Source organism: Vicugna pacos, chromosome 7, assembly GCF_048564905.1.
Source record: "Vicugna pacos chromosome 7, VicPac4, whole genome shotgun sequence".
NCBI lineage: Eukaryota > Metazoa > Chordata > Mammalia > Artiodactyla > Camelidae > Vicugna > Vicugna pacos.
The window spans coordinates 73,485,400-73,510,517 of NC_132993.1; the positions used below are offsets into that span (position 1 = coordinate 73,485,400).

The 25,118-nt window shown below is 36.1% G+C and overlaps 1 protein-coding gene across 2 annotated transcripts in view; it reads left to right on the forward strand.

Moving 5' to 3' along the window:
- The window catches only part of MAGI2 (membrane associated guanylate kinase, WW and PDZ domain containing 2), a 1,098,388-nt gene that overhangs the window by 696,120 nt on the left and 377,150 nt on the right, over positions 1 to 25,118 (forward strand). For both annotated transcript variants that reach the window (XM_072965145.1, XM_072965146.1), the window contains exons 5-6: positions 14,339 to 14,549; positions 23,982 to 24,061. In XM_072965145.1, coding sequence (XP_072821246.1) covers positions 14,339 to 14,549; positions 23,982 to 24,061 — 291 coding nt within the window. The remainder of the gene's footprint in view (positions 1 to 14,338; positions 14,550 to 23,981; positions 24,062 to 25,118) is intronic.

A 25,118-nucleotide genomic window follows, 5' to 3' on the forward strand; every position in this document is an offset into this window, starting at 1 on the left:
ACACTATTTGATGTCTTCACCGTAACCTGTTTCTACATTTGAAAGATACAAGATTCCTAATCTTACATTTTTTCAAAAGTTGTTTGATAATAAAAGAGAGAAGACTATTTTAAAAGATATATTCTTGAGAATTATTCAGTCTGTGAAAATGACCCTAATAGATAAGCAGTTAATAGATCAGTAGATAGAATTTTTTTTTTAATTGAGCTTTTCTGAAGAAAGGCAAATCCTGTAAACCATAGTAATTGTGTTTGGCTTCCTTGAATTTCTTTTATTCCATGAATTATCTGCTAAACTTTTCCGGAAAGTAATTCTCTATTATATTGTAGCTTCCCCTCACCAGCTATCAGTAAGCCTAGTGCAAAGAATTAGAAATGCACATATATTTTAAAGGCAGCTAAATCTCTCTGTTAATACACACACACACACACACAATGCCAGGAGGAACAGGGCCCATGAGAGCTACCTTCGCCAACAAAGGGAATACAGTATGTGTACACAGAGCTGCCTTCTCCAGGCCCCCAAGCCTGCAATTAGTGCAAATGAACTGCATCTCCCAGAGAGCAAACAGAGTGTCCCTTATGTGATCACTGAGTGTCCCCAGCAATGATCTCAGTTCACCATTAGGGACCGGCATCCAGGTCCTGTGCCGCTTGGCACGCTGACTGTGCATGCACCATCAGTCCTGGTTCTGTGAATGAGGTCCTGTCACTGCCTAAAGAATTATGTCCTCCGTAGTGAATCTCGCTGTTTTCCTGTGAATAATGGCGCACTCTGAAACCACCCCAACGCCTATCCCCTTCTTATTTTTGTGTGGGTTCACAGAGACTGTGATGTGTGTATCCACTCAGATCTTTATCTTTTTTTCTTTTTTTGAGGAGGAGGCTTAATTTTATTATCTTGTTCGCAAACACAGTACTGGTTTTCTCTCTCTACTGGAGGGGCAGATATCTTGGGCTATTTTAAGTTAAGCTACTAAAATTAGATATCCCATTTATAAATGAGAGCCATTGGATCTTTTCTTAGAAGGATTATTTGAAAGTTAAGACTGCCCTAATTGTAAAATGCTCTGAGTGTCTAGGTGTGATTATAAAGTAACAGTCACTTAGGAGTCTGTATCTATCAACTGTGGTAGTAACTGTAACACCACCACCAGAAAAAGAATGAAATCATCACTAGTTTCAGGAATGTCATTCTAAATCAAGGCAGACTCACTTCGTGACTAAACTAAAAGTGAAGCACTATTTGAGCCTCTTTGTGCCCTCAGACTGATTCAGCATTTTTGGAATCTTGCACTCAGCCTTTTGGAGAGAGGTTTTTATTTTATTTTATTTTTTTCCCCCTGCTTCTCTGAGTGTTTATATATTGTGTGTGAGAAAGAGATCTGCTACATAAGTGAGGAATGTACAGCTGAGCAGCCCGGGTAACACTGGGGTTTGCAGAGCACTTTCAGAAAGCCTGTGGCCTCGCTGAAATGTTTGTGTCTTCAGGGTCTCCAGGTGTCGTTAGTCTCAAGTTTATTCCAGTCATGGTCATCCATTCTCTCTAGATCTGATTTTCACCCTGTAGTCCATTTTCTTATCTCATATTTCTCCTCATTGAAGTGATTATAATTTCAGTGTGAAATCTCAGCTACCTTATTGTCAGATAAAGATTGCTCTCGTTATTTCTGGCTGAGGGCTGGCCTTTGATTCTGAAGAGGGAAGGTCTCTGGATAAGGTCTTTGGGGGCACTCAGAGATAAGGGAATAGCACCTTTATCTTTTACTTTCTAATTGACTTCCTGCTCTTGTCAGAAAATACCTTGACTCCAATTTGGCCCCAAAGAATAGCACTTATTATCAAGATCAAGATTAAATAAAGCCTTCTTCCTTTTCTCTTTCAGCCCCTTTGACGTTCCTAAACTTCAGAAGTTGATATTATGTTTTATATAGTACTAATCTGATTTTTGTTTCAGAATTTTGAAAGCAAGATCTAAGAATTATTGTACATGCATGTCCTGTATTTCACTTCATATCTTGCTTTGGTCTTTGAATATTTTCAATACGTGTATCAGTTTCTCTCACCCCAAAGTTAGTTAAGGATTTGGGGAACTTGTTTCTATGTGATAAATAGTTTTGGAATTTATTACATTATGAAAATCATACAGCATATACAATTTCAAAGCTGTGAGGATTCATTTTATACTCATTATTCCAGTCTTTTGTTACAATGTTAAAAATTAAATGGAAGAAAATATACTAATTAAGGCAGCATTCTCTTCCTCTATCAATGGGAAATAATTCCCTCTACTAATCTTTCTAGTAATTCTTTCCAATTTAGCTTTTTATATCTCAGGATTTTTTTTCCTTGTCATATTACATTCATAGACCTTGATTTTTTTTAATTTTCATAATTCTCCATATTGTTGTTCTTTTAGTGTTCTAAAGACCTTATAACCAGTTGTGAGTTTTAGATATAGAAGAAAAATAATTTTGAGATATTGAATATGCTGTCTTAGTAATTCATATTTCCCTGGCTAGCCTCCTACATAGGTGAAATCCAATTTGGTTACACATATTATAGGTAAAAAGTAATCCCTTTACAGGATTGGGAATTTCTGCCTCCTCAATTTATATATCATCTCAAAAATCAGCAGCATAGTTTATCATTACCCTAACTTTCCCTAATTCTAATATTTTATTCTAGACTTGTGTTTCTTTCATGATCTCAGATAATAAAAGGAAAAAATAGTTAACATCTCAGGAAAAAAATATATGTATGATTACATACATGTATTACATATATATTGCTTACATATATATAACATATATGGAAAAATATATGTGTGTATATATATATGTGTGTGTGTGTGTATATATATATATATATATATATAAATTGTCACAGTGTTTAAGGGCTACCCCTCCTCATTCTCATACTATACATAAAAAGAAATTATAGTGCACTTTTTTAGAACTTAGAAACACTTTAGGAGAACTAAGGAGTCAGAGAACACCAACTGCAATTCAGTAATCAGTGCGCATAGAAATATCTTGGAAGCAGCAGAAAATATAATCATCTCTGCTAACTGGATTGCTGTAGCACTGGGAATAGGAGCAGAAGGGAAACCTACTTTGCACTGTATTTCTCTTTTGTACTTTTGGATTTGGTCCAAGTGCATGTTTTACCGCATCAATAAAAGTAATGCTTTTTTCTAAATGATGAGCAAATATTCACTAATATTCAAAGCGCAGACATTTTAACACCCATATTATAATTCCTATTCTCATTTTAGAAGGTTTTGGAAAAACAAAGAAACTTGATAGGAGCACTCTTTGAGCAGTAAGCTACAATGATGACTTCTTTCGGTCAAATGGCTACATAGAATGCAAGTGGCCACTGCATGACAGCTTCCTTTTTGTTTTTGTTTTTGGTTTTTTTTAAGTTACCATCTTAACCATTTTGTTTAATGAGGGGGAGGAAATTAAGTCTATTTATATTTGGAGGAGGTGCTGGGGATTGAACCCAGGACCTTGTGCATACTAAGCACGCCCTCTACCACTGAGCTATACCCTCCCTCCCTACTTTTTGAAGGCAGAATGTCCTCCACTTTTCACTATAGAATATAATCTAGAGTATGGCCATAATCAATTGCAATGATATTTTTCTCCTCCCCAAGAGTCAACCCTGAAGTGCTCATTCATTTACAAGAGCCTGTGGTTCAGATTCTAAGAACTTAAGCTTCTAGCAATGTACTGAAAATGTTCTGACAGCCCCCTCACCCTCCCACCCCTACAATACAATACAATGCTGTACAATAGGACTTTGGATCAACATAACCATCGTATCTTTTGATGAGATTGCTGAGTTTGCAAGAAAGCAAGAGAAATATTCAAACCCCACTACTTCCACCCCATGGTCACTGCCACAAATGGGCAAAAACCAGAGTGTGGAGCAATCTGTTGTTAGCAGACTTGAAAGCCAAGCTTGCCCTGAGGCTATATGAGGAGACAAAGCCTTGGGTTAATATAAAATGGGGGAGCTGCGTCTCTGATTCTGATTTAAATCAGTACCCTCAAACATGCCAAAGTTATGCCAAGTTCACAGCTCAGTAGCAGCCCCTGGCACCCAGCAAAATCAAATGCAAAACCCTGTAGGAAATCATACAGAACTGGGAAAAAAAAGTGTGATTTCTGAGGATTATTTTCCCTCCTTTAAATCACTTAACCCCACAGCATGTATCAACCGAGGAAGAAAAACTCAATTTGTGCAAACACAGTTTAAAGAAGAAATGTTGGCTTTGTGTGTATGTTTTGGGTTTGGTTTTTTTTTTTTTAGCAATTACATGGTTTTTTGAAAACACTTAATATCTTAAAAACGGTCTGAAATTGATTACATTGTGTTTCTATAGGGAGAAACCATGTAGGTTGCTTGGCTGATTTAACTCCACAGTTTATTTAGTGTTATAAGTAGTAGAACCCACTGATAAAAATATATAACATTTACTGAACACCTACCGTGTTCTAGTTGTTTGCTGTTCTAAGCAATTTAAATATGTCTCATCTAATCCTTATCAGTGGGTGGTGTTTACTTCAGTGTACAGTAAAGGAAATGGAGGCATGTGCAGAGTGAACTTTTCAACATCACACCATGAAGGAGAGACTCAAACCCAGGCAGTCGGACGTTGGCCTTAGCAATTATGTTTTGCTGCTTCTTGTGGAACGTGTTTGTTGCTATCTGAGAATGGTTAAACAAAAAGAACAAAATTAGTCTCAAATTATTCCTATTTTCTTTCTTTATAAGCTACAAATATGTTCCTCAATCTTTGTTCCCATTCAGTGTTCTCTAGTCATGCTTATTTCCAAAGAAGTAATATGAAGACAAGAGAGAAAAGTTATTAGATTTATTAAAATTTGTCACAGAGCCATTAGAAATATAAATCACAGAGCTGACTCACAGGGTAAAACAAATTTTGGAAATTCAAATTTTATGACTGTTCAAAGAAATAAAATCAACAATTTCCTGTGGCTTTAAAATATTATTTTCCCTCATTTCAAAGGATGGCAATTACTGAAAGCTGAACATTAACTATATGCATAGACCATGTCAAATGAAAATATGGATAAGGTGTAAAATAGGCAATCTTCTTCTTGAAATGGTTTTATCTTGGTTTCTGATTATTCTTTAATAAAACTTGGTGGGGACATTTAAAACCATGGTATTCTGATTTATCCCTAGTCTTATATCCAAAAAGCAATGTGTTAGATAATGCTAGGGCAATAAACATGTAGGCAAATGGAATGGCTACTATACATATTATAGTATCAAAACATTAGACTGGACTAGAGCTATCAAATTTATGTGAACTGGACTAAATGCAAAAATGCATGCATTTAACTCTCTTCTAATTAAAATGGCTTTCAGTCCCTGTGCTATGTACAGATCGTTGAGCACTTCTGAATTTCTCCTGGGAAGAAGGAAATTATTGCTGAATCCAACAAAACCATTAGGATAGGAAAGATGAAAGAAATTATATTTTTTAATTATTCAGAGCAGTAAAAGTGTATGTAAAACATGGTTTTTATAGGTTTTGCTTATAAGACTGTATATTATTAATGCATGTTTTGTGTCTCAATGTTTCTATAGAATTTCTAGGAACTACAACAGTCCTGGTCAAAGGGAAAAATTTTTTTATCATTACCATTCTTTTAAAAGAGGTGTTCCTTCTTTATCGAGATAGTCTTTGTTTCTATTGTTGGTGCAAAAATAAACCCCTTGGTCTGCTTTGCAAAGCATCTAAGCCACCTAGAAATGCAAAATGGAATGCTCAGAAAAAATGCCAGTGTTTGTTAAAGTCTGTTCACTTAAGCAGCAAGCATCTTGGGGAAAAATTATATTTACGTATCCCAAAAATTCATGGTTGGATTTAACCTTAAAACCATGCTAAGAAATGGGTCTTGGAAGTTAAAAAAGGCAATTCTACATGTTCACCTCCTAATCAAGAAATAGTTTCATACCACTATAGAAGTAAAATGTATGCATGGGGTTATTTGGCTCCTTCTCCTTAGTCAGAATTTAAATAGTCTAGGGCTTCTCAAACCACAGATCTGATATCTGTGAGATCTGTGTTAGGGGACATTTGCACGCATATAGTTTTAAACTGAACTCCATGGGAGGAGGGGAGTGCTGGCAGGAAAGGCTACACATGGTTAGCCTGTAAATCTATTCTTTTTCACCCTTAATTACTGAAAGTATGTTCTAGTGGTACATCCAGACAATGGAATGTTATTCAGTGCTAAAAAGAAATGAGCTATTAAACCATTAAAAGACATCAAGTAAATTTAAATGTATATTATTAAATGAAAGAAGCCAATCTGAAAAGGCTCTATACTATACGACATTCTGGAAAAGGCGAAACTACAGAGATGGCAATCAATGATTACCAAGAGTTAGAGAGGAGAGAGGGATGAATAAGCAGAGCACAGAGGATTTTTAGGGCAGTGAAATTACTTTGTATATTATAGTGGTGGATACATGTCGTGATACATTTATCTAAGCCCTTAAAATGTTCAACACTAAGAGTGAACTTTAATGTAAACTATGGACTTTGGGTGATAGTGATGTGTCTATGCAGTACTCAGTTGTAATAAATGTACCACACTGGTAGATGATATTAGCAATGGGAAGACTATGTATCTGTGGGGACAGGGAGTATATAGGACATTTCTGTACCTTTCTCTTAAATTTGCTGTAAACTTAAAATTGCTCTAAAATATAAAGTCTATTTTTTAAAAGTCCATTCTCTTCTTAATGGGTACTTTCTCAGTTAATTATAAAACACCCAACATATCTATTTAAAAAAAAAATAAGCCACATACAAAAGAAAGACATAATTATATTATTCAAAGTATAGTAAAGTTAACTTCTGTTCTCCTTACTAAGCAGGGAAACAATTGTTATGTAGCATGAAACAATAATTTATAGTCCCAGATGTGGTAACTATTGATTGAGTGGATTGTAAAATAAACTTGCCTAATATACTATTTAATGAGTTGAATTGTATCCCCCCAAAGTCATATGCTGAAGTCCAAACCACCAGACTCTCAAAATGTGACCTTAAGTGGAAATAGGATGAGGTTGCTTAACTAATTAAGTACTAGTAGTTAATTAGTAGTAGTAATTAGTTCTACTAGTTACATAGTAGATTAGTAGGGTGGACCCCTGATCCAGTACAAGTAGTGCCCTTCTTAAAAAGGGAAATTAGGACACAGACATGTATACAAGGAGAAAACCATATGAAGATTGGAGTCATGCTGCCACAACCAAGGAACTTCCAGAAGCCAGCAGCGAGGCTTGAAACAGATCCTTCTGTGGCACCTGCAGAGGGAGCATGGCCCTGCCAGTGAACCCTCGTTCTAGGAATTCTAGTCTCCAGAACTGTGAGACAATAAATTTTTACTGTCATCCAGTTTCAGTATTTTGTTGTGACAGCCTTAGCAAACTAATACATGCTATTTGGACCAGCATCTCCTTAACTGCCCAGTGCCTAGTCTAGTGCTTGGCACTTTGCAGGGTCTCAACAAGTGGTTAATTAATTAGTTAATTAATACTATTTTCCTAGTACATAATAAAGGAAATATAATGTCAGTTTCTTCCCTTGTGACTGTTACATTTTGAAGTCTCGCAGACAGCTGCCTTAGGTACTCTTGTTTCTATATGCTATATTGTCTCCTTAAAAAATTATATATAAGTATCATTCAATAAATCATTATGATAGTATTCTATGTTGCTGTGTTAGAAGGGGGTACTTCCTCTCCACCTCCCATGTTGTCTTGCTTGTCAAAGGGGATACTTAATTTGTGCTCCACCGGCTCCTTGACTTACTGTGCACAGAGAGGTGGAGTGACTTCTCTGAGTGATACATCTTGGAAGGAGTATCTCGGTTTGCTTGACGCAACTCCTCTTTTTTTTTTTTCCCTCTTAATGCTCTGCATGGCCCTTCTGGGAATAGGTTCTGCCCTAACTTGGGAAGCCTGCCCTGGTTCAGTGCTGACTGTGGGTACATTGGCCAGATTCTGCATTTCACCAGAAGCCCTTGACTCACTGTAAACTGCATCTCTAGATTAGCCTTTATGAATAGTAAATGTGGGATTGTTATGGCTCTCCATTTACCTTACTCGTTTTTTTCCTCTTATTTTGTTTAGATAAAGGAGACAGGTGCTACTTATTACTTTCCTCTCAACCCAATTCACAACAGCCTGATAAAGCCCCCTAAAGCTTTTGTCAGGTATCTTGCACATTGTAGATGTTAAATTCATGTTTGCTAATTTAATGATTGATCGATTAGGTAATAATACAGGAATCAATGAATAAATGAGTTAGATTAAACTAGGAGAACTTGGCTCAGTAATCTCTAGCACATCAATAAATATAACTATAGACATCTCCAACGACTCCAAACTTTTTTTTCAAGAAATGACTCACATTTCTCTTGAAAATCTAGTAGCATTATATAGTTGAAGAAAAAAGTTTGTTTATAGCTAGCCTTATTGAATGAATTCTGTCAGCATATTCTATATTTTCTTTTCATTTATTCATTTAATCCATTCCAACTTGGCTTTCCCACCCCCCACTCCACTATAACTACTACCATAACTGGTAGCTGTGACCTCCATGTCCTTAATTTCATTAGATTTTGCATCCTTATCTTGGTGGGCTGTTTAGAAATTTTGGCCACAGTTAAGTGTTTCCTCCTCATTTCCCTTTGCTTGGCTTCTGTGGCATAAAAATCAGCTGAGTTTTCTATTACTTTCCTGGCTGCTCTTTCCGGATCATTCTCTTACTGACTATTACATGCTGGAGTTCCTCAGATAGCTACTTTGAGATTCTTGTTTCTACTTGCTGCACTGTCTCTCTAGGCAATTTCATTCACTCCTGTGGCTTAAATTATAATACCATCTAGCCAGATGCTGTTGTCTTTCTAGTTGATTCTCTCCAGCCAAGAATTCTCTGACTTGACATCTCCGTTGTGAGTTTGGCATGGACCTCTATCTCCTGTGCCTCAAATTATATCCACATCTCCCCAACTCCCTACAGAATCCTGCTCCTCCTCTCATGTTTCCTAACTCAGTGAATTGCTTTGCCACCCACTGGGTTTATCATGATTTCTCATTTTTCCTTATCTTTCCAGTTTCTTTTAAGGTAATTCTTTTTTTTTTTTTTAATGGAGGTACTGAGGATTGAGCCCAGGACCTCACATACTCTACCATTAAGCAATGCCCTCTCTCCTCCAGTTTTTCATTTTTGATCATACCAAATCCACATTATAAATATTTTTCAGTTCACTTCTTTCCATGCCATGCCACCATGATCTCTTGCCTAGATCACAAACACTATCAAACCCCTAGAATAGTTAAGGGGATCTTTGTGAGGTTGAAAATCTAACTGTGTCGTCCCTTTGATTAAGATACATCAGTACCTTCTCATTGCTCTCAGATTACAGTCCTAAATGCTTAGCATGCCTTCTAAGGCCTAAGCCAGTCTTTGCTTATCTATTTTTTTCTCCCCTACCTACCTTTGAAAGAAGTTTCTTGACTCCTTTTTCAAGTCTCAGATTTGATAGCATGTTGGAAAAAGGGCTTTCCTTAATTCTTCATCTAAGATTAGGTGAATGCATATGCTCTCATCTTTCCTTTTGGTGGCCCTCATTACACTTAAAATTGTTTAAAGACTACACATGTTGACACATTTTGAGTTCCGTGAGAGCAAGGATCATGCCTCTTTTGTTCACTCTTCTGTCCTCAGTGCCTGACACCAATTGAGTGCTTAATAAATATTAAGGGACTATTGAATAAATGAGTATGTTCAGAGCATGACCCTACATTTTAACTTCTCAAATGGAACATGACACTTGGAAATACCTGAGAACAGTGTGTTTCATGTATTAGAAATTACATGTTGTGATAAGGTACAGGAAAAAGAATCTAAAGAGAACAGTGGTACCTTCTTCTGCTCCTCCTTTTTTGCACAATTTACAAAGGTCAAATCTGTGTGAAGAATCTGCTGGGAGACTGCAGCACTAAGGACCATGTTATTGTCATAAAATCTTCTTTTGAAGGGCAAACCAATGAAAACCTGTAAAGTGTTCTTGCATTTCCCAATTCCTAAAGATGCTTTCAAATTGCTCTCTGAGACTGATGCATGTGGGGAAAAATTGATACAAGTCGTTAATTGAGACAAAGAGGACATTCTACTTTACTCACTTTAAATTACCTTTATTAATTTTTTTATAAACATTTTTATTGAGTTATAGTCATTTAACACTGTTGTGTCAAATTCCAGTGTAGAACACAATTTTTCAGTTATATGTAAACATACATACATTCATTGTCACATTCTCTTTCACTGTGAACCACCACAAGATCCTGTATGTATTTCCCTGTGCTACACAGTACAGTCTTGTTTATCTATTCTACATTTTGAAATCCTAGTCCCTTCCCACCACCCATCCCCCTGGCAACCACAAGTTTGTATTCTATGTCTATGAATTTGTTTCTGTTTTGTATTGTTTTTGTTTGTTTGTTTGTTTTAGATTCTGCATATGAGTGATCTCATATGGTATTTTTCTTTCTCTTTCTGGGTTACTTCGCTTAGAATGACATTCTCCAGGAGCATCCATGTTGCTGCAAATGGCATTATGTTGTCGGTTTTTATGTCTGAATAGTATTCCATTGTATAAATATACCACAGCTTCTTTATGCAGTCATCTGTCGATGGACATTTAGGCTGTTTCCACGTCTTGGCTATTGTAAATAGTGCTGCTATGAACATTGGGGTGCAGGTGTCATTTTGAAGTAGGGTTCCTTCTGGATATATGCCCAGGAGCAGGACTCCTGGGTCATACAGTAAGTCTATTCCTAGTCTTTTGAGGAATCTCCATACTGTTTTCCACAGTGGCTGCACCAAACTGCATTCCCACCAGCAGTGTAGGAGGGTTCCCTTTTCTCCACCGCCTCTCCAACATTTGTCATTTGTGGACTTTTGAATGATGGCCATTCTGACTGGTGTGAGGTGATACCTCATTGTAGTTTTGATTTGCATTTCTCTGATAATTAGTGATATTGAGCATTTTTTCATGTGCCTTTTGATCATTTGTATGTCTTCCTTGGAGAATTGCTTGTGTAGGTCTTCTGCCCATTTTTGGATTGGGTTGTTTGTTTTTTTCTTATTAAGTTGTATGAGCTGCTTATATATTCTGGAGAAAATATAAGCCTTTGTCGGTTTCATTTGCAAAAGTTTTCTCCCATTCTGTAGGTTGTCGTTTTGTTTTACTTACGGTTTCCTTTGCTGTGCAGAAGCTTGTAAGTTTAATTAGGTTCCATTTGTTTATTCTTGCTTTTATTTCTGCTGCTTGGGTAGACTGTTCTAGGAGAACATTTTTGAGATGTATGTGAGATAATGTTTTGCCTTTATTTTCTTCTAGGAGGTTTATTGTATCTTGTCTTATGTTTAAGTCTTTGATCCATTTTGAGTTTATTTTTGTGTATGGTGTAAGGGAGTGTTCTAGCTTCATTGCTTTACATGCTGCTGTCTAATTTTCCCAACACCATTTGCTGAAGAGACTGTCTCTATTCCATTGTATATTCTTGCCTCCTTTGTCAAAGATTAGTTGACCAAAAGTTTGTGGGTTCATTTCTGGGCTCTCTATTCTGTTCCATTGGTCCATATGTCAGTTTTTGTACCAATACCATGCTGTCTTGATGACTGTATTGTCTGAAGTCTTGGAGAGTTATTCCTCCAGCCTCTTTCTTTTTCTTCAGTAATGTTTTTGCAATTCTAGGTCTTTTGTGGTTCCATATAAATTGTATTATGATTTGTTCTAGTTCTGATGTATGTCCTGGTAATTTGATAGGGGTTGTATTAAATCTGTAGATTGCCTTGGGCAGTGTGCCCATTTTAACAATATTGATTCTTCCAATCCAGGAGCATGGGATATCTTTCCATTTTTTTAAGTCTTCTTTAATTTCCTTCATCAGTGTTTTATACTTTTTCATGTACAAGTCTTTCATCTCCTTGGTTAGCTTTACTCCTAGGTAAATTACCTTTATTAATTTTTAAAGTTACAAAAATAACAGCCAACTAATGCAAAGATACATTTAAAAAAAAAAAACTCCAACTCCCATCCAAGTTAACTGTTTTTAGGTAATCAAAATTCACAATCTGTTGTACATCCTTCCATCCTGTTTTCATGTTCATATAGTTACAAACAAAATTATATGCCTATATCTAGTTTGATGTTTGCTTAGTTTAAAAAAGTTGAATTAACAGTGTGTGTATATTACTCTGCAACTTAGGTTACTCTTTGAATAGTAATTATTAGCACCTTTTCCAGCACCATTTCCAAGATGGCTTCCTTGTCACGTTGACACTGTGTGTCAGTAGTGCTGTCCTTCCAGTTTTTGGCTTAAGCTGTCCCCACCACACCTTCTGCTGTGAAGAAGCCATAGTGGCCCTCACAGCAGACAAACTGTTTCCCTATTCTTAGCGACTTTTCAGGTCTCCACTGGAGCAAACTTGGACTTCTGCATGACATCCATGCCCCAGGGAAGTCTTGGGAGTAGTATTTGCCAAATGTACCATTTCTCTACTCTTAACTCTTCAATAGAGGTTTGGAGCCACTCTACAGGAAACATTCCTCCCAGGGCTCCAAACTACTCCGCAGGCCCCCTCTGCTTTTGGTTCCCTTGATCTTTTCCACGGTCTCCCTCTTCTTACCACCACCATGCCACACCCCAGACCAACAGTGGTGCTGAATTTCTCTCCCAGCCACCATCTTACCTTGTAGAAAACTTCTCTGAACCTGAGATTTCCCAAGGAAAGATTTAAAACCCATGTTAATAATAGGTTTTCCATATAATATATTCTTCTCTTTCAAGAATCTTACTTTAACACATACTATAATTTTGCAGAAATAAGATCACCCTCCATTTACATTCAACTATATTGCCCAGGATTTTTCATCTCAATTTTTATTTCCTCCTTTTCTTTCCTTATTTTGAGATCAATGCTCTGATTTAACCATTATGATATGGTTAGAATAATTCCTCAAATGCTGTCTTCAAGTAGGATACATGGGTAATTTACATTCAGAACTTTTGCATGTTAAGAAGTGACTTTCTTTTGCCTAGTTAGATGAAGAATATTTTGGTAGAATTAAAAGTTCTTGAGTTGCTGTACTTTTTTTCCCCTCTCAAAGTACTATAGATGTTACCTTACTGACTTTGAGCTTAGAGTATTACAGATAAAAGGTCTGATGATCTTCTGTTCCTTTCTTTTTGGTAAGTTTCTTCAGTGTAGAATCTGCTAAAGATGCTTTTTAACATTTGAGTTTGGAAATTTCACCTACATTTGTTTAGGGGTCTTTAATGATTTGGCCTCAGAGTCAGTGAACCATTTTAGTCTTCACATTCAAGTGTTTCTTCATCTTTGGTAACTTTCAACTTTTTATTGAGTTATTATTTCTTCTCCATGTGTTCCTTTTCCTCATTCTGGAGCTCATACCATTTGCATGTTGGTACCCTTGGGTCTGTCTTCCAAGTCTTTTATCATTTCTCTCAAGGTATATATCTCTTTTAGTTTTCATTCTGTTGTATTAGCTTTCTATTTCTGCTATAACAAATTACCACACACTTAATGGCTTAACACAATACATATTTATTACCTTATAGTTCTATATGTTAGAAATCTGACAAGGGTCTCACTGGGCTAAAAATTAAGATATCAAGACTATTCTTTTGCCTTGCCAGCTTCTAAAGGCCACCCACGTTTCTTAGCTTGTGATTGTCCCATTCTTCTGTCTTCAAAGCCAGCAACAGTACATCTCTTTGGCCATTTGTCAGTATTTACATCTCCCTCTCACAATCCTTTTCTGCTTTCCTCTTTCACATGTAAAGGCCCTTGTCACTACAGTGAACCCTCCTGAATAATTGAAGATAATCTCCCAAATGCAAGGTCTTTAATTCAATTAGATCTGTAGATCCTCTTTTGCCTTGTAAGGTAACAGGCACGTGTTCCAGGGCATAGGACATGGACATCCTTAGGGAGTATTTACTCTGCCTACGACTCCTGTGCTGTGAAACAGTCCTCTGATTTAGTCATCAGCAATACCTAATTGAAAGATTGACAAGAATGATGAGTGAAAGTGGGACCCAAGGCCTACTGATAATTTTCAGAGCTGTTTGCCATATGCCTTTCCTATTAGCCTTTGTACAGCTCATTCCCTGATGCAGCATAATCCACACTCACTCAGAGATTACAGTGGCTAGAGTGACTAACCATGTGCTCTTATTCTCTTTTAGAATCCAGTGAACATGAAGCCAAGAGTGCAGGTGCCTCAGGGGAGACACCCTCCCAGCCTTATCCTGCACCAGTATATAGTCAGCCTGAGGAGCCAAAGGAGCAGATGGAGGATGCAAAACCAACGAAACCTGAAGAGAGTGAGGAATCAGACCCATTGCCTGATAACTGGGAAATGGCCTACACAGAGAAGGGTGAAGTCTACTTCATTGAGTGAGTTTCACACATTTCTCTGAACATTTCCATAAAGATCATAGCAGCGTGTAAATGATGGAGCAACTGGAGACGTGGTCAAAGTAAAATACTGCATTTCACTGTTAGTGTTATTAACTTCTTTCTTTGTGAGAGAATAATGAGATAGTGTCTTAATACAATTAAAAGATCCTAGATTATAGCCATCAATCAAAGAATGAATTAAACAATTTCATTGCAAAATTTGTTGCAGTCATGACTGTAAAGGCAAATCTCCATGTGATATTATTATTAAGTTAGAAATAGTATACTTATCATGGGGAAATGCTTGCTGTACTCTTCTAAGACCTCCATGCAGTTCAAATGAGAGAATCCCCATCTTTTAAATCAGATTGCTGGAGACCTCCACTATCTTGCCCAGTGGTTTAATAGGATGCAGCTACTGAGAGCAAAATACTTGCTGGTCACAAAAGAAAACATTTTAGGAATTTGACCCTGAGGTCAGGTGTTAATAAAATCGTGTGTTTTGTATAGTTTATCATACTTATTTTTATTAAATTTCGTTCTGTTTGTTGCTTACCGTTTTTATGACTTGCCAGGGAAACTGAAATGCTAATTCTGAACTTTCTGGTGATATATACTCAACCTAATCTTTTCTTTCTTTTGGGACTTTTTTCCCCAAACTGAGTTTTTTATTTATTTTATTAACAACATTATCTAGGTTTCCTTTTCTTTAGTTTCTAGGAGCAAAACAACTTTATTAACTCCTATAAATTGAAGCTTGTAGTACAGAATTAAATTGTTGATGCCATAAGACAATGAAAATGTTTGTTAGAAGGTATAAAAATGAAAAATATTGTAAATGAACAACAACTCTAGTCCCTCAAAGTTGTAGGAGACTCAAAGAGAAAAATTAGTAGCATCTGAGTTTTCAGTGCGGACAGTAAATAAAAATATGTAAACTCTGACTATTCAAGAAACATATTAAAACTAGATTCACTTTCCCAACGTGGAGTGATTTGTGACTTGGATCTCCATAGGCAGAACTCAGTCGTGAAATTGAAATGTTACCACATGCTAATATTTAATTCTCACATGAAGGTGGAAACTTTGATCCTTGTGGCTAAGGGAATACATAAGCAGGTAATTACTTGGTGCTCTGCTTGACTCCAACATGGATGAGAAATGCAGTGTTTTGCAGAAAATAAATTGCCACCATTCACCTTTTAACAAATCTTATAAGTTTAAAAAAAGAATAGGAATCTCATATATTTCTTATTGCTCTAATCAATGACCCAAAGACATCTTTTATCAATTAATTGGAAAAGAGAAAGTAGTACAGAATTTTTTGGTGTTCAAAAAAATTTATATCTAAAAGCATAATTTTGTTATTGATAGGCACAGCATATCACCATTGCAGACCAGAAAATATAAACCCTAGAGGTCACACATTGGTGTTCAGAACATTTGATGTTTAGAACAAGGAGACTGATAGCATGCACATTTTTATTATATAATACAGGGGAGTAAGACTATGTGGAAATAATAAAAGACAACCAGCATGGACGTTGATTAAAGAACTGTTTCCCTTCAGTGTTTCCAATAATGCAATATAAAGATCTTCTTTTTTGTGATTATAAAACAAACTTTTCTCTTTTGACTGTGTCAGATTTGGGGATTGTGGAGAAAAGAGACTTTGTAAGACAAAAGTTGTGTTCATGGTAAATAGTAAATGATGAGGCTCTGTCAGGACTAGGAGGAAGTGACCAAAATGATTCTACTAATACTCTAGTGAATCATCCAATATCAGAATTCAAAGATTCATAAGATTTTGTCTCTGCTCTTAAATTGATTGTCAAGTTGAAGAAGAGAGAAGAAGAGGAATAGTGAAATAACTAGTAAGCAGTTGACTTCTGAATGTTGTGATACTATTCCGAGAAGGGTACACCTAGTGGAGACATAAGTAATAAAAGGAAGCGTCACAGGGAAGGTAAAGTTGGCAATAGGTAGATAGAGCATTCCAGGTATCGGAACTGTTATTACAAAGCCCAGTCCCTGGGTGTGTGAGGGATGATGAGAAGACCCCCCTGGGGAAGTAGGTGTTAGTTGGTGACTCCTCTGAAATGATGACTTAGTTTCATTTTGCTTGATCATTAGTGCTTTTGAAAGACAAGGAGAGGGTTTTGTTTGTTTACCTTCTTCCTATTACTGCAGGGAAGGATGAATGGATAGTATTAGGAACAGAGAGGTGGGTTGAGTTGAAATATTAAGACAAAAAGGAGGAGACAGTTTCATTTGCAGCAAGAATGCTTATACTGGGGGGGGGGGGGACTCAAGCAGAGGTCGAGAAGAAAGAAGCCTGGATTAAGGGCTGGAGTGAGCATGCGATGGGAGGGTGATTAATAGGAGGCACGGGCAAATGCCTGCTTAAAGAGGTTGCTCACAGAATGGAGGCATTCTCCCACCCACCCTTCATCCTGGACCAGTTTGAGATCCATCTTTTCTTCCTTCAAAAAGCTTACTTTGACTCCCCAGACTCAGTGTGATAAGTTCAGGTATAACAGAGCAGGGAGGGGTCAGTGTCTTTTTCCTCCAGTCCCTCATTTGCACACCATCACACCCTGTGATGCATACTCTTTTCTCTCTGGCCTATATTTCACTCCGCTGTGCTTCTCTCTTAGTTTTCACTAATTTTCTACCCATTGCTGTCACTCTTTGCTCTGGAATGCTCCTTTTCTTCCTAACTACACTTGACAAAATCAACATCTCAACCCAGTGTCCTTGATATCTGGGTATCTTTGCTGGCTATCTCTGTTGATATCACAGTGAATTCTCATGTGAATAAACTCTCTACTGTTAAAGCTCCTTGGGAGAGCAGGGTACAGTGACAGGAGGCAGAGTATGGCGGGGCAAAAGGATTGTCTTAGGGACCAAGCCATGATGTGTCCTGGAACTTCTGGCCAATTCACCTATAGAACAAATAATATTTGTAATATACAAGTTTGCAGTCCAGAAGCAAAGCCATAGTAAAGAAAGAAGATAAAAGGGAAATGCAGGGTAAGAGGAAGGTAAAGCAGACAGAAGGAAGGGTGGAAGAGAAGGGACATCAGTGAGATTTGTGAGGTAAGGAGAGCTGACATCAGTGGAAACTTCCTTCTGCACAAATACTGTGAGAGTCACTTAGAATAATGGATGTCTCCCCTGGTAGGTAACACATCCTCATTACACTTTATTGAATTCTGTCTCCTGTGAAATGAAGATGGTGATAAAACAGAAGATAACTGAAACAAAGGAGAGGGACCCTGTGGTTCTATGTATAAGATTTAAATATCTGTATTTACATATATTTCTATATTCATTTGAGTAGAAGAGGGGAGCTCTGCCTATGCTGAAGTGTTCATTGAAGTGTGTATTTTAAAATACATACCTATATATACAGAGAGAGAGTGCGATTTGAATTAGGGTAATAAGTAACTTCATTTTTTGTCCTCTGTACAATAATGTTTTAAAATATTTATTGATTTACTCAGTTTTGCAAAATAGTTCATATGTCTTGGTACTTTACAAGTCTTGCTTTTAGAAGATGAGGGGGTTTTTTTGTCATTGTTCTCATACTGAACATGTGGGCCAACTCTATTTCCCACACTCTTCAGAACTGCTCCCATTGGTAAATGATAAAAGCAGGTTCCTTTTATCCCTTACAATGACTTTTAATGGGAAAAGGTGACTGAGAATGCATTTTTAAGCAACAGAATTTTAAATTGTGAATGAATTCACTTTTCCAAACATGCTTTAAATCATTAATAATGTCATATGTTTAACAATTTTAAAAAACTTTCAAATGCATAATATTGTTTAAAGCCAGTAGTTTCCTTAACTCATAATATCTTCATTAATAGTATCTTTTTTAATAGACAGTATATTAATTATAAATTCAAGTTAGTAATAATCGTTGCCACGTATTGAGTGCCTACTCTTTTGAGGCTGTGTTCAGCTTACTTAACATTAATAGCTAATACGGTAAGCATTTACACTATGCTCCTTTAATTCTCACTTTAGGAAACTGAGGCTTATAGAAGTAAGAAGCCTACTCTTGGTCGTATAACCACGAGTTGACAAAGCCAGGATGATTTGATTCCATTTATTCAACACATATTTTTGGGGCACATACTATGTACTAGGAACCATTTTATTAAACCCTGGGAATACAGCAGTCAACAAAACTGACAAGATTCATTCTTTCATGGGACATAGTCTGGCTCTAAATGTCCTTGCTCTTAACTAATTTGCCATGGTGCCTACTTTACATATATTAAATCATAACCACCCTTTAAAGCATTTGAGGTACCCCCATTTTATAGATGATATTCCAAGATACCCTTGAGCAAATTAACAGTCCCAAGATCTCATGGCTTTGTGACCCTGCAAAGCCATTGCCATTATCCCATACCACCGCCAATATATAAACAGGCATTGGTTGAAAAAAAGAAGCATACTTTTACAAATAGTATTTGTTTTATAAGTTTCTCAGCCAAAAATCCACTATTCCAGAGGGTAAATATTCCATAAAGAAGAGCTGCCACAGGGTTAATCTGGATTGACATGCTGTGGGAATCCCATTAAACTACTTCTTTGTTTGGGAGTCAGTTTAGTTAGTGACATAAAAGAGACTGCTATTGCTTTGGCGAAAAACAAAAATGACAACAAGAACCTATTTGTTTACTACCATCTTCCTGAATGGCAGTGAATGCTATGCCATCTTAAATAATAGATTTTTAAAAGCAAGCTTTTGTAACTGAAAATCACATCTGAAAAATGTCATGGCTATACATGGTTTCCTATATCTTTGTCAAGGCTGAATTTGCTTTTAAATTTTAAACAAGACACACAATCTGTTTCTTCTTATGTTGCTATTTCTGTATCTCCTGAAGTTTTAAGTAAATCACCAATTACCATTTACAACAAATTTAAAACTTTCATTTATTAAAAGAAGATAAAATATTTGAGAAATTTAATGAAAAGAAAAGCATAGCTGGCTTTTTGGTATGAGGCAGTACCAGCCTAATGCTACTCATTCTAGGCTCAGCATATCCCAACTAGTCATGAAATCTGGTCTAGGGTTACTTTCTGTGATTTGTATTATAATAGCAGATAAAATGAGTATTTTATATGTTTTTTCTTGTGTCTGCACAAGATTCTAGTTCAATCCCCAGACAGAAAATAAGTTTTAGACAAAACAGTATGCAACACACACCCATAGTATTTATAATAAAACTTCTTTTTTAAATGTTGTCTAAACATATGAAAGATAATATGAAGGGAAACTCATATAGTCATATGCTGAGCAAAAATTTTAGGAGTATTATTTAGGAAACAGTTAACCACTATAGAGGTCAATGACAATAATTTTTATGTAGATTCCTGATGTATAAATAGAAAAAAATAGTAACACCATGGAAGTCTTGAGTTAAAAAATTTCTTCTGTTCATCATCAATTAGAAATATCCTGTCATTGCCTTTAATAGCTCTTCCTTTTGAAATGATGATATAGAGGGAAGAGAAAGTCTTTGAGAAAATGATGTAATCATTCTGAGGATTTTATTGACCCCAATGTAAAATGTAATCAGTCTATATTCCTCTAAAAAACTAATGTTAGTTTTTAAAAATACATAAAATACAGCCAATGATCTCTATGTTATTATTGGCCGTGAACATGTGTGACAACTTCTTTTGGAACTCTGACACCCACAGACATCTTGAATTGCTCAGAAGACTCTAAAATATTTACCTGGGCCTTGTTTACCATCTTCAAAAGATTATTATGTTTCATGCAGCCAAATATTATTGAGTTCAGTCTTTTATTCTTCCAGTGTAATATTTACCAAGATGAAAATACAGTTTATCAGACAAAGAATAAGATTCAGAATTGGCTTTTTAGGAGAACTTTTAAAACTCAATGTGTTTATCATTGTTTTAAGTCTTTTGCTATTTTTTAGAGAAAATGGAGCAAAGAAAAATATATTTGATAATAAACATTTCTTATTCCACTAATCAAATTTCAGTTGATGAAATAGCATCCATCATTTGTGCAGTAGTGAAAATGTTATTTTGATCCGGGTGGCAAGACAAAGGTAGGAAGAAGAAGGGAAAAGGAAACAGAATGAAAAGAGAAAGAGGACTTGTCTTAAAATTGGGTTTGAATTGGGTCAACTCTTAGCCTTATATATACCTAACAAAAACACAGAATAAAGGGAAAAAAATGGAATGGAGTATAGAATGTGGCATAATCTATATGAAAATTTTAAGTTCTGCTCCTAATAAATACACCACCCATTTAATAGCATTTCCATGAACCTAATTCTTTAGTATTAGCCTCTAAGACCTAATATTTATATGTAGATTATACAAATCACAATTTTTAAGACTTTATTCTGGAAAAATATTCAGATTTGAATGAAGAAATTTTGATTTAAAAGTGATTTGAATAGAGAATTCAAGATTATAAGGAGAAAGTGTTTCCAGTGATAGTATCATCTGTATGCAAGTGAAATTTAATACAGTACCTACTAGGTGCAAGGCATTCAACACAAAGGAACTTAAGCACTGATTACTGTACTCATTAGGAGATAAAGGTCTCAGTTTCTAATCCATTGGCGAAGGAGCTAGGACAAAGATCTTTGATGAGCTTCTGAGAGAGTGAAATAAAGTGCCTCTGTCTAAAAAGCAAAGTTTTGTGTTTAGTGTGCCTCCAGTTTCAGATCATGATAAACTTTGACTGGGAAGCAGATATATCTGTGTCATGCTAGCCCTTTCACTTTCACACTGTGCACTAGGTGTGTAGTCTTGGGTGAGTTACCTGTCTTTTCTCAACCTTCCTTTCACTTTCCAGAAAATGGAGTTAAAAATACTAGCCACAAAGGCTCTTTAGCATTAAATGAAGAGATGCTGTGAAAGTTCTAGCACAGTCCTTGACAAAGCAGACAGTCAGGAAATGTGATGAGATAGTAAGAATGACCTTGCAGTGGTGTGCCATGAAGTCGGCAGCTTTTCCTGGTTGAAGGGAAGCATTTTCTGTAAAAGAATGCATCCTCAGAAGATTAGATGTTATTATTTAATGTGCTGCTTTTGTCAGTTTGGCAAAGGTTAAACTTACAAAATATTCAGAAATGTCTGATTTATTACAAGTCAGCCCGTCACACGTCTTCAAGGCCATTCTGATAATGAGTTTAAACTCGAATTGCAGATTTGAATGAAACTGCACTTCTGGTTTGCTCCAGTCCTCCAGATAGACTCAGTATATAGTCCAACATCAGAGGAGAGTTTTGGATAAACCATTTTGTAGGGTGTTCATCTGGATTTTTAAACATGACAATTGATCAAACGTGGATAGCTACAGACTCCACTTGTTCCAGTACTTTTCATAATCATCACATTAACTTTATGCATAAAAATACATAGACTAGGATATTATTATGATTCAAATTTCCTGGGAAATGTTTGTTCCATTCCTCAGCTAGAAAAAATTTATTTGCAGATGCAGCCTATATATGTGCCTGTGTCTTTGTTAAAGAAACTAGCATTGAAATATAAGATTATTATTATTAACATTAGCATCTTACCTTCCTGTCATTTGTGTTCCGCACAATATGGAGAGATGCAGAAAACTGGTGTTCTGCATCTGAATCTACCCTAGCGAGGAAAGTGAAAGGAAATCTCACCCTCATACTTGAGGAAAGATAGTATATGGATTGTGAAAAACCACTCAATTGTCCCATTTTACACAATCTCCTGCCCAATGTTGAATTCTATTTTCAAATGGAATTGTTGAGGTTTAAAAATATATAATTTAAGAAAAGTGGAAGAGCCACTTGGTTTGTCTCCCAAATGCATTAAAAATATCCCCTTTGTAAGGCACCTTGAAGATGCAAATTACAAGGCTTGTAGGTGAGAGCCACTGTTGAAAAATACTTTGCTGTATCTTCATGTGATGTTTGTGACAATTGCTGGCGATAACTACCCACTTTCTTTCAGAATCATTTCAGAGGATCAGCTAAAAATGCTGTTAACTATAAGAGACTCAATCTGTCAAAATGTATTAAAATGACATACCGTTAGTGCTAGTTCAACCTAAAAAAAAATCATCCTGTAATGAAATGCTTTATGTAAACTCAGGAAAGCTAGGAAATTCACGCTTCTCTACTAAATTAGCCAATATTTGAGACCCATGGTGGTGTGGTATAGAAATGGTAATTTGACTCCTTGCAGTGGCTTAGTAATGGCCTCTTCATACTTATCCATAGATGTGTGTGCTTTTGTGAATATGTCTTAGAGACCTAGAAATGACTTCCCCCCAAAATGGGAAAGCATATGGAAGAAGCAGGTGTGAGTAAAATGAAGGTAAATTTATTTTCCTTGCCCATCTCCCCAATTTTTTGTTAGCACATAAAAACATAGACATCAGCACACTCACACACACACAAACACACACACACATTTTGAACTGAGGCATGTCTATAAAGAACATTTTTAAAGTGACAATTTTTCAAAATGAGAGCAGCAGACACTGAACCCAGTGCTGCTGTCCTCACATTAGGAGAGTCATAACCCGCATTCCATCCATGGACATCAAGTCTTCGGTTGAGAGGAAAAGACTAGCTGATATTGACACACTTACAAATGAGGAAAAGAATGAGACACTGCAGTACTTTACATCCTTCTGAAACTTGATAATGAAGCACTATCAGGCTTTACCAAGATCAAACTGGGGAAAGATGAAAGCTTCCATAGTCTCCTTATAATTTATAATTTGACCAAATCCATAGAGTTTATCTCATCTCATTGCTCAAAGGGATCAATCATTGACATTTTTATCCCCTACATTCCTAGCTCAATTGAAGGTATTTAGATGGAAGATAGCTAAATGTGGGTTAATGAAATTGCTATTAATCACTTTTTGAGAAAATGTAGGAATCCCAAGAACATGCTATAATTTGCATCACTTTTGTACTGCCTCTGCCAGCTCTGTAGTTAAAGTGTAACAAAACAACTATTTATGAAAAGGGCAGGTTTAAGATGAAAATAATTCTTTTGCAAAACTCAGGAAACAGTGTCAGAGCCTGTGAACTGTGCTCTTCCAACTGGAGAATCCTGTATTTGTAATAAATTCCTTTTGCTCTGGATGAGTTCTGCATTTTCAATGAGGTTAACTTGGCAACATTCTAGTTGATTTTAATAAAAATAGCTGCTTTGAGGACAGGGAGCTGAGGTTGCCAAATTTACAGCTGCCTTGCACAATTACTCTTACACCTCCTTCAGGGCTACTTAGAACCAGTAAGCAAATTAAGTGTATCGATTGCAATTTTGTTGGACTAACCCCCTCTTTTTTTTTTCTTAAGGAATAAACTTGATTCCTTTCAGTATGTGTCTGTTCAGAGTGATCTCTTTTCTTTTCAGCCATAACACAAAGACAACATCATGGCTGGATCCACGACTTGCGAAAAAGGCTAAACCTCCAGAAGAGTGCAAAGAAAATGGTAGGTTGTTAAGTTTTTATGGGGTTTCAGCATTGCACTTGGGAATGTGCATGTTTCTTAAAAAAGAGGGTCGCGCCTAAGGAAGCCGTAATCTAGTTGAAACAATTTTAAAGCTGTAATATTTAATGCTCAGATAGGAGAGAGTGTTAACTCGGCATTTCAGCAGTGCCATGTGGTTTTTCCTTTTTCTCTCTGAGCAGACTGTGCTGGATATCACTTCTCTGTCATCTCTGTGGGTCCTGTTTGACTTCTGGCCTGACTTTCTGCCTCCTACTAGGGACTTTTTGTTTGCAGTATGTCTCTCTGAGAACTCTGATCTTTTCATTAGAATTAAATATGATGTATAGAGAAGAGTATTATGGAACTATAAATAATGTGTGGTTTTTCTGTTGAGACACAGTGTTCTGCTAGTGAGTAAGGAATCAGTGATATAAAGGTTTATATATACGGCATCTTTCCTTTAATCAAACATTTAAAGGCAGTAATTAATTGCATGAATGTGCTATCTTTAGTATTTTCTAGTTCTCAATGTAATGACATTAACTTGCTTAAACATTGACTGTCTTCCTCTGTGTAAAGAGTTTTTAAAAAAAATTTTGAGGGTAAGATGAAGGTAAACTTCATTTTTAAATTGGCAAATTATATAGATGAAGTCTGCTACTAATATTTTTAAGTTTTTTTAATATTGAATTTAATGTTAAAAGAGTACTTATAATTTATCTAAACTGATAAATAGCCTACTCCCCTGATGATTTATTATTTGACCACATTCACAGCCTTTATCTGATCAAATTATTAGAGCCTTGTTCAGAGGCATCTATCATTGAAGAGCTCGTAAATGTGAAGAAAGTGACAAGGGGTATTTAAACTTTTTAATAGTTTTTAGAAAGTCAACTTTTTAAAAAGATCTGTAATTCTAAAAGTCATTTTATTTTAACAATAATTCTGGCGTTCTCAGGTAATATCAAGATAATATTGTTCATTCCTATATTATAAGGTAACTGTTCACAAGCTAGGTATACAACTGAGTTAAAGTAAAAATAAGTATACCATTTAT